This window comes from Watersipora subatra, chromosome 5 (genome assembly GCF_963576615.1).
Source record: "Watersipora subatra chromosome 5, tzWatSuba1.1, whole genome shotgun sequence".
In the NCBI taxonomy this organism is placed as follows: Eukaryota; Metazoa; Bryozoa; class Gymnolaemata; order Cheilostomatida; family Watersiporidae; genus Watersipora; species Watersipora subatra.
The window spans coordinates 13,915,344-13,934,445 of NC_088712.1; the positions used below are offsets into that span (position 1 = coordinate 13,915,344).

General features: G+C 37.7%; 2 protein-coding genes across 2 annotated transcripts in view; one reads left to right on the forward strand and one right to left on the reverse strand.

The window, feature by feature from the left end:
• LOC137396947 (arylsulfatase B-like) overlaps positions 1–19,102 on the reverse strand; it is a 258,649-nt gene that overhangs the window by 235,116 nt on the left and 4,431 nt on the right. The window lies entirely within an intron of this gene.
• LOC137397130 (general transcription factor II-I repeat domain-containing protein 2-like) lies at positions 239–1,648 on the forward strand. The gene has a single exon (XM_068083417.1). The coding sequence runs from the start codon at positions 239–241 to the stop codon at positions 1,646–1,648; it is 1,410 nt and encodes a 469-aa protein (XP_067939518.1).

Here is a 19,102-nt window from a genome sequence, read left to right on the forward strand (position 1 = left end):
GGCTTAATGTTTTATTTTCCCTGCTATTCTAATGTGTTCCCACTAGATGGCGCACTCTAGATACATTGACTTTGGTGAGGTTCCACATATTACGGTACTCCACGTTTGCTTTTTGGCCCCTCAGTCCTTCTGTAAAGATGAGCGGATCTAAGAAAAGGAAAGTGGACAGAGAATGTCGAGTGTTCAAAAAGGAGTGGACAACTAAATATTTTTTCACTGAACACCGATCATTTGCTGTATGCCTGATGTCAGGAAACTAGCGGTTTTTAAAGAATATAATATTAGCCGTCACTTTACAAAGCATGCTAACTATGCTAGCAAGCTATCAACGAAAGAACAGGAAGTTACTGCTCAGAAGTTGGCGGCTAATTTACAGGCTCAACAAAACTTTTTTCACCGCCAATCTGCCATTCAGGAGTCAAGTACGAAGGCCAGTTTTATGCTTTCATTCAAACTGGCAAAGGCCAGCAAGCCTCTGTCTGAAGGCGAGTTTGTAAAAGAATGTATGGTGGAGACAGCAAGTGTCTTGTGCCCAGAGAGCAAAGACAAATTTGAAAAAATCTGTTTATCGCGCAGGACAGTGACTCGCCGTGTGGAACTAATAGATGAAGATATCACCAGCAACTTAAATAAAAAGGCGGAGTCATTCACGTTATATTCATTAGCACTGGATGAAAGCAATGATGTCAAAGACACTGCTCAGCTCCTCATTTTTATCCGAGGGATTAACGACACTCTTGAAATAACGGAGGAGTTTTGGACAATGGAGTCTCTGAAAGGACAAACACGGGGAGAAGACTTGTATGACCGGGTGTCTGCTGTCATCGAAAATATGAAGCTCCCTTGGAGTAAACTTATCAACGTCACCACAGATGGATCTCCGAATTTAACGGGGAAAACCGTTGGCCTGCTGAGAATCCAGAATGAAGTCAAAGATGAAAATCCTGACCAGGATGTTATTTTTCTCCACTGCATCATCCACCAGGAATCTCTATGTAAATCGGTATTACAGCTGAATCATGTTGTGAATCCTGTCGTGAAACTCGTCAACTTTATTTGCGCAAGGGGACTTCAGCACCGTCAGTTCATTACGTTTCTGGAGGAAACTGATGCGGATCACCAGGACCTGCTTTATCACTCCCGAGTCCGCTGGTCAAGTTTGGGCAAAGTGTTTCAACGAGTGTGGGAGCTCAAAGAGGAGATTGGTGCATTTTTGGAGTTACAGGGGAAGATTGACAAATTTCCTGAGCTGAGCAACAAGAGCTGGCTGTGTGACTTTGCGTTTGCTGCGGACGTATTTTCACACATGAATGAGCTCAACATGAAACTACAGGGGAAGCATCAGTTTGTGCAGGACATGTACACAAACGTGAAATCCTTCAAATCCAAGCTGGTTTTATTCTCCAGGCAAATTTTAAATAAGTCGTTCACACATTTTCCCACACTAGCCACGCTGAAAGAGGCTTGCGCAAAAGTGAAGAAATACAGCGAGTCACTAGATGCGTTGCACGGAGAATTCTGCCGTCGGTTTTCTGATTTTGAAAAAATTGACAAGTCACTTCAGTTGGTGGCCTGTCCCCTGTCACAAGACTCCGAAACAGCTCCAGAGGAGCTGCAGCTCGAACTGATCGACCTTCAGTCCGACTGAGTCTTAAAAGAGAAGTTCAACTCTCTGAAACTGAATGACTTTTATGCTTCACTTAATGAAGTCGCATTTCCAAATCTCCGGAGGACAGTGCAGAAGATGCTGGCGTTGTTCGGCTCGACCTACGTGTGTGAACAGATGTTCAGCATCATGAACATCAACAAGGCCAGCCACAGATCCCAATTAACAGACCAACACCTCAGATCCATCCTGAGAATTGCTACAACTAAACTCACTCCAGACTTTGATGCGCTGGCTAAAAAGGGGACCAACAGCACTGTTCCCACTGAAAGTAAAAGTTTCTCCTTTGTATTATGTAAAAAATGCTTTGGAAAATAATTAGTTCAGTAAGGCTTATATGTTACATGTCATTTCTGTTAAGGAGCGCACATAAGTGGTGCGCAAATGAACGCATGGTCTCAAAACAAACAATGTGCACCTGATCAAATATAACACTCTCCGCAGTGGCGCGTTATCAATGTTCCGTCCTTGCGCTGATCGTTGTTGACTTTTGGCACTGGAGACACAAACTGAATAGAAGGAGCAGGATAAGTACATCTGAATCTCTTACTGTTTTTGAAATAAATACAGACAGGAGAAGAGTGATGATGATGATATCCAGAAGGTAACAGAACTTGCAGTGCTTTAAAATAGAAATTGTTCGTAACAAAAAATTAATTTTTTATTCATTTAATTTTCAGTGTTTTAAGACTTATTTCAATAAATAGTTAAATACTGTGGGGCTTTAAAGGCGGATCTTTTGTTGTAATGCTTTTGTTCATTTTCATTTGAAATTAAAGCACGTTTTCTCCATATTCCATGATATATATTTTTTTCTCCTGTGAGGTGGGGTTACCAAAACACTCCATCCATCTGCTTCTGGTCCGGCCCCTCTGTCAAAATTTAGAGCCCATTGTGGCCCACGAATCAAAAAGTTTGCCCACCCCTGCACTAGGCTTTCGACATGAGGAACTACATATTATGCCTAGTAGCTTGACTAGTAGATTGATTCAGTTGAGTCAATCTATGAGCTCTATAAGCAAAAGTGTCAGGAGGCTATGCCTAACTTCAATTGTAAGTCAACATTCAAAGCAATCTGGAACGAGCTTCGACCATACTTTATTATCACCAAACTTTGGTGAGTTTTAACAATTGCCAATTGCTAATTAAGAAATATAAAAACAATCAAATTTATAAATAAAAATATACAGTTGAAAATACAAATAGTAAATGTTCAGTGTTCTTGCAAGCCTATAAAAATGAGAAATGTTCTTTTTGTTGAATTCTTAGGTCCACTAACTTGCCGACCCACGGCAACCTGGGCCACTCTATTTCAAAATCCCTCGGAAGTGTGCGCTATTTGGAGTAGTCTGTGACACTTTCCCTGCACAAAAGAATTCTCTGATTGATGAGGCTGCTTGTGTGACAAAAGGAGCCAACAGCGTCATATTCTGTATTCATTCCCATTTAGAGACCTATGGCCTTGGTGAAGAAAAAGCTTTGTTCGATGCTGACAATGTTTGGTATGCAAACTACAACCAATGTTTTAAAGCTTCATGTTTGTATAGAAAATGTATTGATAAAATTATGTATATCAGACCCTTTTTAGTGGCCAGAATAAAAACAACGCAGTTATACAGTACTTGGCGTGTTGCAAACGGACTGTCCAAAGAAATTGAACTGAATTTTCTCATCGTGGGTCACACGGAGTTTAGCTGTGATTACTGCATCAGCCTGCTAAAAAAATAAGTACAGAGCTAACAGAGTTTCCTCTCTTTCTGATAAAGCTGAGGTTTGCTTCTCATTTTATCAATTAGTGAAATAAGAATTTGCAAATCTTGCGTGTGCTATTTATACATATATAGATACAAAAACTATTTAAAGGTTCTTGGTTAATTAATCTGAATGTTATTTAAGTAGTAAATGGCTCGAGTCGCATAAACCATGTCCAGCTTGTCATGGACGATGCTGTCAGACGAAAGTTTCAGCACAAACCAATGAAGCTACGTAGAAACCTATCTATACTAAACCACGGGTCTGACAATTTTGAATGTAGCGCTAGAGATGCTAGCGATTGTAAATACAACAAAGGGCATTGCTAATTAAAGGATGGGACAGTGCTCATGTGAGATCAGGAACTGGTTAAAACCTGCCGATACATGCCATTATTAGACATTGAAGGAGAAATTTCTATTCAACTTTCGCCTGCAAGGAACAAGACCTAACCTTAGCATTCTACAAAAGAGGACTCGATTCACTTATATTGTAATGGCTTCGGCGTCTCGCTTTCGGATCAAGGCCTAGTGATCCAGCTTCTTACACCCATGACTAACATTTCTATGAATAATACAATACAAACCACGCTATCAGCAGTGGGAACGACTGGCAAGACACTCAACTCCATGTTTCAAGCATTTGCCTATCAGCAAACTAAGTCCAAGAACTATTTTGGTAAGCCTACTACAGTAACTATATTTGCTATAATACACTTGAAACTCTACAGGCAGTTACCCTGCTTTTGGAAAAGCACCAAACAGGGGAAAATATCTACTAGGCAGCAGTTGCGTCTACAAACTGACAAAAAGAATACTGCATTTAGGGCACATCCAAAAAATGTTGAAATAGAAATGTAAATATTTCAGGGTCGCTAATGTTTTTTTTGTAACGAATGTACTATTGTTACATCTTGTTATAATAAACATCACCTTGATATGTCTATGATATCATTTGATGTCTTTTTCATGATTAGTGCTTCTTCGTCGTACTGTTATGTAAACATTCTTTATATCTATCTATGCATGATGCTATAGTCTCGACCTATATATTTCTTTGCTTCTAAACAGCTAGTTAGTTCTCTGTGTGTATGTTATACAATAAAGTCTTATTCTAAACACTATAATTCTATCGAAAAAGGTATAGCAGTCATACCAGAAAACACAGAGAAGAAAAATTCTCTTCGTCTAAAAAATAAAACAGAAGCTAAGAGACTACTAAGTCTATTCGGCTACCTCTGAACTTTCATTAACAAATTTTTGAAGATCGCTGCACTGATCACACAGCTAACAAAAAGTTTGAATGGACCCCACAATGTGAGGAAGCCATGCTAACGTTGATGTCGCGTATAACTACAGCCCTTATACTCAGCTTCCCAAACTTCAAAGAAACGTTCATCCTAACAACTGATGTGTCATCTACCAATATTGGAGCAGTGCTATCTTAGAAACAAGCAGATGGAAAAGAGGGGGCAGGAGGGCTTTATATGGTAGAAAAGGTCAAACACAACTAGGCTATCCTATACATGGGAGTGTAAGCAAAACCTGATGCCCAGAGACGGAGGGAGGTCAGTTACCTTTGAAGAAGGTACCTAACGTTACCTGAAGAAGCTTTAAGACCAGGGAAATGAGCAACATATTTATGAAAGAGTAACTGAAGGAAAGCCAATCATCAGGTGCAGCTCACTGGTTGTACAGACAAAGCCAAATTACACCGATGTGAATGGAAAAGAACTAGTGTCTCCCATGATCAGAGCTTGCATTCACCTGTGGATACCCAATATGTTTATACAAAGGAGACGAACAACTAAAGGATCAGCAATAGAAGATTTCAAGTACATCTGTAACAACTGCTCTATGCTCTCTAAAATGAACATGAAGTAGTAATACTATTAATTCAGGCTCCACCCGGAAAACAGGTCAACTGCTACTTTTTGTGTACCTGTGCACAACAATCTTGTGTTTGGAGCCCAAACAGCGCAAGATGTGTTTGATGAGAATATAGAACACCCTGATGAAGTGTGCTAAAAAAAGCGTGTTTGACTAATATAAAGGGACACTACATAAAATATTATCGAGGACTCATTTACTTAACTATTTCTTGTACTAGTTTCCACATGATTGTTGGATCATTATACAGTGTAAATAAACAATAAGAAATACAACATAACAATGAGCTTTAAGCAAGTGAATACAGACCCACTCACATCATTGACAAAATGACACAGTGATTGATCATGCTCATCGAAAAAATGCAGAAAACCTATAGCCTTACAATAAGATGTCACATTGATCAGCTACACCACCGATCAACGTGTCAACAACCAGATTGAAGTGCATTGTCCCCCTATGCAATAGACTTTATCAAAGAAGCAAGGATCGACACGATGGCTGCTTGTCATGCAAGAACAGACCAGAGATAAATAATTACCACATGCAACATCAAACAGCAAAATGCAAATCATTAAAAGAACTGTAGAGTAGCACAATAAAGTGAGAACAAGAGAGTCAAGCCTTCAAGCAAGCCTACTCATCAGGAAAAAATCATCAGATAAACTTAACAAAGGCGATAAACATACATTCGAAATTTTAGCAACACTAATTGACAAAAAGATAAAGATGGACAAGCTTCAAGAAGAAATAAAAACTGATCATTTCTACAGAATACTAGTCAAAAATTTTGAAAAGTACAAATAAACTTTGACTTGACACTAATTCTGCTCATGAACAGATCAGTTGGGCAGATATTTTATATTGGTATGGATCGGCGAATGAATTTCCTGTTAACTGTCATAAAAATATTTCTTAACTGGCTTTTTGGGACATTCGCGCTCCAACTTGAAGTTTTAGTTTTTTCCTAACTTGTCACAAACTGAAACCTTTCCGAGGTGTATAAAAAATCCATTGGTGGTATATCAATCAGTAGATGAAAGGAGTTCTCTGAGTGGTTGTAATGAGCTTCTAAAAGTAGTTGGATTGAATAGGGGAGTAAAGAGAGATCTTGTAACTGGTGTTGATTAAAGTTGTACAGAAAAGAGCTTTTGGTAACAGTACCTGGGCGCAATCTTTTAGGTGGTCTTACATTTGAGGCCAGTGTAGGTTACCGCTTTAAACATGTTGTCGTATTGCACTAAGGTTTTTATAATGCTGCATAGCTGCTTCTCAAAAGTTGACCCTCTATTGTGATGCAACGAACATTTGATGTTGGTGATATCTGACAAGAAATTTACCTAGTTTTACCTGCAAAGCTGGTTGACCCAGCTTCATAAAAGAATTTCATCAAGCTGAGCCATTCTTGCGCAAAAGATTAAAAATCTTTGAAAGAATTGATACCAAATTTTACAGTGTACCAACACCTTTAGACAAAGAACCTTTGAAAACCGACCCATTTAAAAAAATCAGTCAATGACTTCTGCATAACCATTGCGGTTCAGGTTGATCGGTTTTCCATCACATGCTGAAGGTGAACCGCGACCCGGTGATTACATTTGCATTCATACAAGAATATCTGAAAGAGACAAACAACGAACCGCGAAGTTTTAGACAAGGCCATAGCTAGAATGAGTTAATGAGCGTGGTGTAGTAAATAGTTACATATATATCCACGAACAATACTTGTAACTTGGAGTTATCTTAACATTTCATTTATGGTTTGATGCAGCTCGAGTTTTTAGGCTTGTTACAGATCGTAACATTAAATACTGTAATACTGTCCAAATATGTAGGTACATAGATCATATGGTTACGTAATAGAACACATTCATGAAGTATGTCAAAGGAGCACGTGTGTGACTAATATAGAGGGACACTACATAAAATATTATCGCTGACTCATTTAAATAGCTATTTGTTGTACTAGTTTATACATGATTGTTGGATCATTATACAGTGTAAATAAACAATAAGAACCTAGACACAGAAGCTTGACCAAAAAATGACTAAGCCTACTCAACATAGCCAACTACCTGCAGCCTAAATGAGCCCGGCTAACCTAGGCTCTTATGCTTAGCACCCAGCGTTACCTGGACATCAGCGCACAAAAAAAAGATGATCCCATTGATTGCGGTACAGAAAACAACGACTCTCCTAATATTTCATAAACAACAAGAATACTAATGCTCCACAGATAAAAGGAAATAAAATAATGTGCCTACAAAAAATGCAACTAAATAAAAAGCCATCGTGTACTAATGTATGAAGTTCATGACTCACATAACAAGACAAGTATTAATTTGCAAAGAAATTGAGACAGAAACAATATCTAGCAGCATGGCAAGGTGCATGTAGTGAGACAAAAATGCCAACATGTTTTACACGTGGTGTTTTACATGAATTTCTAGACTAAACATTAATGAGTTTTACTGGAATTCAAACTCTCAACATGTTTACTCCAATTGAATTAGCCACTGAGTCACTGTTGTACTACACTAGTTGTACTTGTACACTAAACAACAATTAGTCACTTTGAGACAAACACAAAACAGACCTGGAGCAGAAGAGTTAAAAGAATCTGGCATTCCAGCAGACGTTTTTTACCCGTGCAAAATCAACAAGTGAAGCTGCTGTAAAGGCAAGTTTTATCGTGACAGAGAAGATCTCCAAATCAGCTCAGTCATTTACAAATGAAAATTTTTTGAAGAGCTGGATGATCAAGGTGCGTGACGCGTTGTCCAGACAAAAAGCAGATGCTAGCAAATATAAGTCTAAGTAGAAGTACGGTTGCTGATTGAATTTGTGAGATGGCCACTGATCAGTACTCAGAGCACAGTTGAGTGAAAGAGGCAAGGAATTTATTGCTTACTCTCTTGTTGTGGATGAAAGTACTGATTTGATTGATATTGCACAACCGCTTATCTTCATCCATGATGTGGACTCCAATTTGCGTGTAACAGAGAAAGTAATGGACATGAAATTGATGCGTGGGACAGCGACTGAAAAAAATATTTTTGAAACTGCATGTCAAAGTGTAGCCAACGTGAAACTGCCCTGAGACAAACTTATTGGACTTACAACTGATGGAGTGCCGGCTATATGCAGTGCTAAAAGTAGACTAGTGGGAAGGATGCGAGTGAAAATGCAGGAGAAAAACTGTACTGGTGAGTTAACATCATTTCACTGCATAATTCACCAGGAAGCACTATATGGCAAAGCCCTGAAGATAGACCATGTAATGGGCCCTGTAACACAAACTGTAAACTTTATCCCAGCTAAAGGGTTAAATCATAGGAAGATTCAGAGATATATTCAGAGTTTACCGACATTCCGTATCATAAAAAATGCATTGGCTAAGTCGGGGGAAAGTTCTCAACAGGGTTTTTGAGCTCAACAACGAAATCTTTCAGTTCATGGACAGTAAAGGAAAAGACTCGACGGTTTTAAGGGATGAAAAATGGAAGTGTGAGTTGGCATTTCCGGCTGAGATAACAGCTCATCTTAACACCTTAAATCTGCAGCTCCAGGGACCTGACCGCTTGATTACTAACATGTATGGAGGTGACCGCATGATTACTGACATGTATGATGCAGTGAAGCTGTTTCAAATGAAGCTGCATTTATGGGAGACGCAAAAGCAACAGTGCAACTTGCCTTCCTTTTCCTGTTGCCAAGTAATGTTGAACTAAGTCAGCACAAATGTGTTCCCCACCACAGATTTTGCCGACAAACTGAGCACACTGTGCCGAATTTGCATGGCGTTTCAGTGACTTTAAAGCACAAAGAAAGAGTTTTGAGTTGTTTCGCAACTCTGAGGCAAATGAGTTGCTTCACAACTCATTTGCCTACATAACACATTCACTAATGTCAAAGGAAAGATTCTATATTTACATGTATTATTTTTTTGCATAACAATAAAATATAATAATATAATAACTCAACTATTTAATTTTTGGAATAGTAATATTAATATAAGTGTATTGTTTTGGGTTTTGAATAAGAAGTGAAAATACTAAATGTGACCCCGGCAGTCAGAATGAACAATCGTGCTGTAATTGCATTGATCGCAATAGCGCGCTAGGCATGCTTACACACAATTATATGACTCATCATCACTATTTTAGTAAACAGTGGTTTATAGTGCATTCAACCCTGCTCTGTCACATGGCCTTGTTTATTTTTGTCGGACCAATCAAAACCCACAATTGCCATCTAACTCCACCCATATCAGTGGTTGCTGTGGAATTTTTCATAACCTAAGATCATCAGTATAGGCTCTAAATGCGGGTGCGCGCATGTATGTGGCTATTTCCTGTTTTAAAACCTCAGGCTAAAACAAAATGGAACCTTCACAAAAATTAGAGCTAGTTGATGCTAACAATTTAGATGAGTATTTCTACTTAGAATCTGAGTCAGCTGCCTCAGATCATAGTGAAAGTGATGATGAGGATATTGATGAAGATCTTGATAATAAGGAAACCTTAGAAATACAGTTGCTAATGATAATGAGAGTATTAACCCTTTGACCAGGTATAAGCCCCCCCCTAAAAACAACCGAAACTCGTGTAATTTATTTTCGAAAATTCAATAAAATCGATATTTTATGAACACGCATAGCTCAAATCTTAAATTTAGTTCAATGAACAAAATTTTTTGTCCATATACATTCATTCACATATCTACTACTAAAAAAAAATTACAACCATGTGCAATTGTCCCTGTATGAAATGCTTGGAAGCATCTTTTTCGGTAGAGTCAAACGCTATAATGTAGCCGTGCGAGCCACCATAACGATCGGTTTCTTTGCATATTCCAAGTATATTAAAAGTCCAAAAAATTTACATCACTTCTATCATTTGAATTATTTTTATTCTGATCAGACAAAAAATCACTAACGATCGCAGGATAAAATAATCTTTTATTTTACCGTTTTGAAAGTCGAGCCGATGTTGACTGGTTTTTCCAACTTTTAATCTTTTCCAAGGAATCGCGATTTGTTTAGCTTTTAGCACAAAGCAACGCCTCTCAGATAATCATTTCAGATTGTAAATCATAGACTGATATCTTGTTGATGATATTTAAAACTTACTAGTGTTCATATCCTTTGTTTAACGTTACTAGATGACAGCTTTATAAACGTCTACCGAAATAGACATAAATGTCGTTTCCCCACGCAACCGGTGAACGACATTCTGGTCGTTTCCCCTGTCAAAGGGTTAAGGATAATCCTAATGAATTAAATCAAGTACAGAGAATAACGATCAGCCTATCTCTCCTGATAACATTTCCATTCTAGCTGTTGACATCAAACTAATAAGCGGATGCAAATGTAAGGAATTCTGTGCTAGTTTTATGTCATTTGAACAAATAAACCTCAGAACTGTTTATCAAGGATTACCGAAGGAGTCATTGGATATGGTTGTGTTGGGACAAAATGCCACTAACATAGCTAGATCTGGTGCTACCAACAACACCAGTCATGCAAAAAGCAGTCTGATACTCCCTTAAAGGTCAGTGTGATGATGTTAACTCCTGGAATTTAAATGACCACAACCAGCAGTAGTATGTAATCATCTTTGGATACCATTATCACATTGGTTATTGTCTGTATGATTCTTTTAGGAAATGACATAGATAGGATTGTAATTCTCTTCATCAATGCCATTGGTCAGTGGAGATTGGCAGCACTAACTACTCACTACAAGGAGTATGGTCCAATCCCCGAGGTTTTAATTACAGAGGGCGGAATAACCGATCGATAAACTCTGAGGAGTGGGCCAAGGCTATTGTTGATTTTCTGGAAAGTGTCAGTAGTATTCATGCACTTTCTCTACCAGGAAGAGTACCAGGTATTTTAAATATCTGAGTCACCAATAAGAACAATAGGTGTGTTCAATCATACAAGGCTATTTTTTCCGGTTGCCTGTTAGTAATTGGATTTTTTTCCATTTAAAATTAGGATTCAAGAAAACAGAAGTCAAGTTACTACCATCAGACTTGACTGTTCAGGGTTTATGTGATGATTATGTCGATTCCTGTGTCACCGGCATGATGGCACCTAGATCTCTGAGAAGCTTTCGAAGAATATGGAGAGCAGTGATGCCTTGGCTAACAATATCAAAACCTCGCATCGATCTATGTTGGACCTGTCAGCAGTACAACAACAAATACCAAAGGTATTATTCTCAAATAACTTTATGAATTGGCTGAAGAGTACGTTAGAGTTAAACCATTGACACTCAAACATTTTTGTAGCTTTATTAACCATACTGGAGCTGAAAAGATGCAGCTCATACCAGATCAACAGAAGCATCTGGATGAAGCCTCTAAAGCCAGAGAACACCTGAACAAGTGTACTGATGATTGCAGAAAAAGTATTGGTGTTACACTTCTTAATGTAAGAAAGTTGTTGGCTACTAATAACGTCATGCCCCAGCCATCTGAACATCAATCTGGACCACACATATAACACTACTGTTTCAATTTTGCTTAACAGGTTAGCATCAACATTAATTAATCCATCCTTTTTCTTTTACGTGTCAGTTTTGAACTTGTATCTAATCTACTGTTCTTCTATTAGTTTACAGGACTTTGAGAGGTAAGGGCAGTGGTGTGATTATATGGTGTCTATGATTTCCTAACCTGCCTTCTAATGCAGTAGTACACTTCCAGCTCATAAATTGTTCATGGGTGAGATAAACCTATGACTGTTATTATTCTTTTATTCTTTATTATATATCCCAATTATATTTGTAGCTCCGTTACTAATCTGATCCTCACCAGTTTGGGCCAATTTATTTTAAAACCCCTAGAAAGTGTGGTATATTTGGTGTATGTTGTCTAGCCATCCCAACCCAGGTTAACTTTCTGATTGATGAGGCTGTATGTACATCAAAAGGTGCAAATGCTGTGGTCTCATAATTACACTTTTTTCTTACCAACTATGGTCTAGGGGAGAAATATTTGATTGTTCATGCAGATAACTGCAGGCGAGAACTACTAAGGGCTAGTTTGTTTTGGCTCAATATCTTTTACAACGCTGTGTCTTTCTTGCTAACATTACGTAAAATTCGTTTACACCAGGCCGATGTGTCGGAGTAGTTTCAACTCCGACAAAATCAGCCTGGTGTAAAAGGCAAATCGGTTGTAAAAACTGCCTTGTCTCCGTCACTGACACAAAACGGTAAAATGCTGCATACTATATTGGTCCGATTTTGGTTGTCCTTGCTGGAATGAAACAATAAATTGACCAATAATATCTCATAATATTGCAAAAATTCGCAATTGTGTGGGGAAATATAATCATAAAACATGGCTGTTCATTCCGTTGTACCTAAAGATCAATTAAAACTAGCATTAAAATCACCGAGTTCTGAGCAGTTAATTGCAGAGTTACAACCACGGTTTTACATATGAGACCATACGCATCCGGAGCATTTTCCACGGGCTCAAGGACAGTATGTGGATTTAGCTAAGTCGCTGAACAGTACAGGTTAGTAGTACTAGCAATAGTGCGCAGTGTAGTGTTATAGTGTAAACAGCTGATCTAGCAAAAGTAATAAACATTTAGTAATTAAACATTATTAATGTTTATGTTAATAGTTTGTTTATTACAACAAATTTATTAGTAATCGCTTTTATTTGAACCCTCGCCAAACTGCAACTTATTTTCATCAATGTTGATGGTTTTCTTAGAGATCACTCACGTTTACCTACACAAGAATTCAATCTGTAAATCACTTATTTTATGTTTTTTGTCTCATTTTAGTTCAAATTGTCAAAGCCAAATATCAAGGGCTACGTCTTTACTGGCTGAAGGAATATAAAAAGGTACTGAGTTCCCAGAGATCAGGTGCAGGGATTGGAGATGCTTATCGACCATCTTGGACATATTACACCAGCCTAATGTTTCTTTCTGCGACGGTGCATGTCAATCAGACTGAGTCTAGTATTGAGATGCCTAGTGAAGGTACGTAGTTCATTTACAGAGTTTTACAAATTGTACATGGTACATTTAACAATACCCACGCTACTGTATGACAAATCTACAAATAACTCATATTCGTGATTTTTTTCAGCACCCACAGACTCAGCCAGTCAAGCTGACATGGATAGATCAACTACAACGAATTCATTGGTGTTAGCTGTACCAATTGCCAAGTCTCCCAGCCTCGAGGAATTGAATGGTGAATGTGTGCCCAAACCTGAAACTCCAGTTCAGGCATCCCGGTCGTTGAAGCGCAAGAGGTCAGAGCCCGAAGAAATTAGAGCTAAAAGTTTAAAAGCAATAACAGACACTATGATGACAGTGCAAGAAAGTAGGAACACAAAATTAGATGAGTTTGACTATGCTGGCAAGATGATTGCTGAGCAGCTCTGTCAAATTCCAAACAAACAATTAGCCTCGACTGCATTGTTGAAGAGCCAACAAATTCTTCATGAGGCTCGGTTTCAAGAGCAACCACCGGCACCTATATATGGTCAATCAACCGAAGCGGACACTGATCCGAGCTATTTAATATTATAGTATCAGCAAGTTTTATATAATCATAAGCTTATATTTTCTGCATATATACCCCTTTTATGGGAATACTAAAAATTTCATTTACAACATGGTTACCCACCGTGCATTTGGTGCATAGCCATATATTGCATATTAAATGTATCCCTTTTTATTCCTTTTTTCAAATATGTAAATAAAACCGTTGTAAAATTGTTTTTAAATCATCATGGCGGCTAAAATCTGAACATTTTATATTTTTAATTTGCAACATTTCAACAAATTGAAATGATCAGAATTCAGCCTACATAATTATTAAAAAATATAATTTAACAGCTGCTTCGTTTATATATATATATAATATATATATATATGTGTGAAACAAGGACAAAAATAGGAGCAATTTAATTGCTATTGGATTTAAATTAATTGCTAGTAATTTAATGCTATGGATGATATTGCCCTTACTTAATAAGACAATGCTTAATCAAGGAGTTTCAGGACTCCTTGGTATAATTCTATTTGTAGGTGTTATTACTTATATAGAGTATTGTTTATCTATGAACTCAACAAAATTCACTACGCTTGACACGCTGCCAGAGGGTATGCTCAACCAGGTCCAACAAAAAGACTCAGCAGAAAGAAAAAAATATCTGTTCAAAGAAATAAGAGAATTCTGCTCTCCAGAGCAAGAGATTTAGTCTGTCCTCAACCTGAAGGTTGTAAGCATGTCGGATCTGCTTTGTTTGACATTTTTTGAGAGATAGAGCTAGTTTGACTTTAAATCTTTTTCATTGTGACAGGTGATATGGCTGTTGAAGAGGAAGACGCAGGAAGAGTTCTAACATTACCAACAAAAAAAAAACAAAAAAAAAAACTGCCAAGTGAAAATGACCTACATTGTAATTGCTGTGGACAATCATCATGATAAAACTCTTGAACTCTTTCAGCTTATTGATCTTGATGTAGACCATATATTTCAGTCACCTTTCCATGACCTTGATGGTCTAACAACAAGCAAACCCCTTCAATGTGCTACAATATATCTCCGCAGTGTACTCTGCGCTATACTGTGTGAGTGTTAAAGGTTTACTTGCAAGAAATTTCACATCACAGCTATTAGGTATCAAAAGATTCACCATGTTTTACTCTGCTGTGTTGTAGGTACGAAATATGTGGAAACGAGATGACAAGCTCTTAAAAGCGAACAGTTAACTGCAACCATCCCGAAAACGTCATAGATTGGAATTCTGTCGAAAAATAGTCAAAAAATGCTGCAGAAATTGTTCACGCTAATTGGCAAGATGTACAGGTCACATGATCAGATTACGACTAGATGATTAGACCAAGTCGAAACAAAGTTGTACAGGTGCGAGCACACTAGAAGCGAAATAGGCGAAGCTGTAGCAGCTGAGGCGTCAAATGAATGTCACTTCAAAGCACACTTGTTGCGATATTCGCGTCCGTCAGAGCGAAGTTATGACCTATCGCAGATGAATCACGAATGACAGGTGAGACCTTGTTTTGCTGCGTGCCTGTTTTGCACTTTCTGGAAAAATATATGAAAAAGAAAACAAAAACGAAGAGAAAAAAATACTGGGTGCATCCAAAGCTATTGAAATCTACTGAGGGTGCTTGGACTTTATTAACTCTTTTGGGCCGAAGCCCGTGAAGGCCCGTCAAACGGGCAATGTCTCAGAGGCCGAACACCGTGAAATCCCGTTGTAATTCAGTCTACGATAGACCTTTTTTAAAATATTTTATTTATTAAGAAACTAGCGTTTAAAAAATAAAATTAATTATTTCATCAATTTCAGTAGGTTTTGCAGTAATGTTTTGAGGCTAAAAAGTAATCCCTAGTACGCATGTGCAAGAACATGTTGCAAAAAATTGCTCTTCCTTTTTGGAAAGCTAGTCAACATGGACGGACGTGATTGCTCCAGCTCAGCCAAAAAAGTACGTTTAGATGAAGACATCAACTGGTTCGAAAGTGAGGAAGAGGATATCAGGTCAGAAGAAAGTGGGCAAGACGATGCATGTGAAATAGAAGATCAACAGAGTGAATCTGATAGCGAAAGTGAGTGAAATGGCTGGCGATGAAACAGGGAGCATTTACGGGTTTCAAAGAAGAGCCGACTTAAAACCCTAAGATTTGCATTTTGATGAGAGCTTGGCAGGTGTAAAAAGTCGCATTCCTGGACAGATAAGTATTTTTGATTATTTAAAACTTTTTATTACATCGGCCATCATGAATGTAATAGTTAACGAAACAAACAGATATGGCATTCAAAAACATTGCGATGCCTGGGAGCCTATCGATGACAAAGATATTTGGCGAGTTTTTGGTTTAGTTTTGCTCATGGGTATTGTCAAAAAGCCTACTCTAAAATCTTACTGGTCTACCCGACCCCAGTTATCTACGCCAATATTTGGGAAAATAATTTCAAGAGACAGGTTTTCAACGATTTTAAACTGTTTACATTTCACTGACAACTAAGAAAACCCTGCTGGCAATAAATTGTTCAAACTAAGCAATGTGTTATCCATGATATGTGAGCGGTTATCTTCTGTTTTACTGCCAGGTAAATTTATATCTATAGATGAAAGCTTGCTGGCTTGGTAAGGACGGCTTAGCTTCAGACAGTATATTCCATCTAAAAGATCCAGATTTGGAATTAAGCTATTTGCTCTCTGCGATGCTGTCTCTGGCTACGTGCACAAGCTGTCTGTGTACATCGGTGATCAGCGAGAGCAAGCTGAAGGTGCCAGCAGAGGAGTCACCCACAATATAGTAATGAAATTGATGAATGGTTTGCTGAATACAGGTCGTTGTTTATATATGGACAATTATTATAATTCGCCAGAGTTAGCTGCTGAACTTACAAAAAATAACACTCATGTTTGCGGAACTCTGCGTCCAAACAGAAAAGGTGTTTCTAAAGATTTAAAAGTGTGTAACGGAAAAACTATTAAAAAAGGTGAAACAACAAGTTTTTCTAATGGTGATAGTATGGTTGGCTGTTGGAGAAATAAAAAATTTATTTGTGTAATTTCAACTATGCATAAAAACTTGGAAGTCGTGCTATTTTGGATTACAACAAATACATGGGGGAGTTGACAAATCGAATCAAAACTTGCATTATTTTAACGCTGCGCGTAAAACCATGAAATGGTACAAAAAATTATTTTTTTCACTTATTAGATATTTGTGTGTATAATGCAGCCATAGTTTATAGAATCCATAGCGGCTGTAAAATAACTGACCTAGAGTTTCGAAATAAATTAATTGAACAGATATTTGAATACACTGGATCTTGCCGCAAAAACACTATTCCCTGCGCTTCAACTTCTTCCCCTCATCGACTAGTGCTAAATAGTCCCAGAAAAAATAAAAAACCAAAATATAGTTTGTAAGTGCTGCTCAAGGCGAAATGATGACGGCACCCATAAGCGAAGCAAAACTAAATTTAGATGCCTAGCATGTGGAGTATCTTTGTGCAAGTCATGTTTTATTCCTTACCATGCTAGATAAATTTATTTACAAATTGTATTTCATTTAGTTTTTGCAACTGTTTCACTGCTTTGTATTTTTAGCTTTTGTACATACATTTGCTGAAATGTCATCTAGTCTATTGTATTTGTTCTGCATTGCATTGATATGTTGTATTTGTTGTCCATTGCCCTTTTCAGGGCAGCCAACTAATCAGAGAGTTCAGTTCACATATTCTGCAATGTAGCAGATTGATTTCTCCATGATTTTCTGTTTCTGTTCATAATAAATGTTGCTTCTTGTCTGTTGCTGCTTCACCAAATGTGTGAATACAGGTTCACCACTCAATTCTTCTTGTACACAAACAGTTAATCTTTGCTGCAGCGCATATGAGTCTGTGCAATGAGTTGATATGCAAAAATGATACATATATAGTTTCAAGAAATACATAATAATAATTTGACAGCAAAAAATCATAACTGCAAACATATAGATCTCAAGATGCAAAGTTCTCACAAGCTGTCTGGAGGAAAAAATCTCAGCCTGTAGAAAAATATCTCAGCTTTCAGATGCATATTCATTTGCAGCTTTATGACCAATTGCACGAGAGTTATAGCAGAGTTTGAGCTGCCTTGTCGGGTGAATGTTGCACTGCTTATCGACATGGCGTCATAAGCATTTTGAAGGTCTACACCCGCAATGCACCGAAGCTCCTAATTCTACTTTTAATGCACTTAAACGATCAATTTTATTTGCAAACTCTTGCAAACATATGACACTGTGCAGATGCTTATCATAAATCATTTTCACAGAGTTATTGCTTTTAAAGATGTATATGTTATCGATATTTTATGATAAAAAAATGAAAACTTCGACAAATCAAAAATTTGTCAAAAATATCAGACTATTTGCAGGAAATTAATGGCTGCCTGTTGAGAAATTTCTAAGCTTTCCAATGCATATTCATTTATAGCTCCATGCCCATTTGCATGCAAGTTATTGCGATTTTTAGGCGACCATGTCAGGCCTTCAATTTTTGCTTGTCTTATAGGTCGCGCACTGAGAATTTCGAGGGGCGCTCCCGTAATGTATTGGAGCTCATAACTCTACTTTCAAAGCCCTTAGATGACCAATTTTTTTGCAAACTGTTGTGAACCTATGAATCCTTGCAAGTAGTATTTATACAACATCATCAATTATCCGTATCAATTTGGAAAATGCAATGGAAAATGGCACATGAAAATAAAAAAATCATCGCTACAACAAATTGACACGTTTGCTGGAAAGCATTTGCAAGCTAATTGCATGCAAAAATATAAGCTCGTAGAATAATTTTTCAGCTTTCTTATGCATGTTGATTTATGCCACTACCACAGTTGTGATGTAAGTTACTGCAGTTTTTATGCAGTAATGTCGAAGGGTCAAATCGCCCTAGTAATTGCCCCCGTCCGCTGGTACTTTCCAAGCTGTAAGCCGATCATCGCTAAAGGGTTAATGATAAAACATATTACATTGACTAATCATTGTTGGTAATCAATGTGCAATGTTACAAAATATGCATTATTGTCTAAATTTTTGTAATTAATGTTATGGCTGGTTGTCTGTTTACAGTATTGTCCTTATGGCCATGTGTGATGTGCCATACCGTTTCAAGTATGTAGATGTTGGTACCTCTGGTCGGTGGTCTGATAGTGGGACTTTCGATAATTGCTCAATAAAACATGCAATGGCTATTGCTAACTTGAATGTGCCACATGATTGTT

Coding starts and splice junctions, on each gene's coding strand:
- LOC137397130 (XM_068083417.1), top strand. CDS start 239: ATGCCTGATGTCAGGAAACTAGCGGTTTTTAAAGAATATAATATTAGC.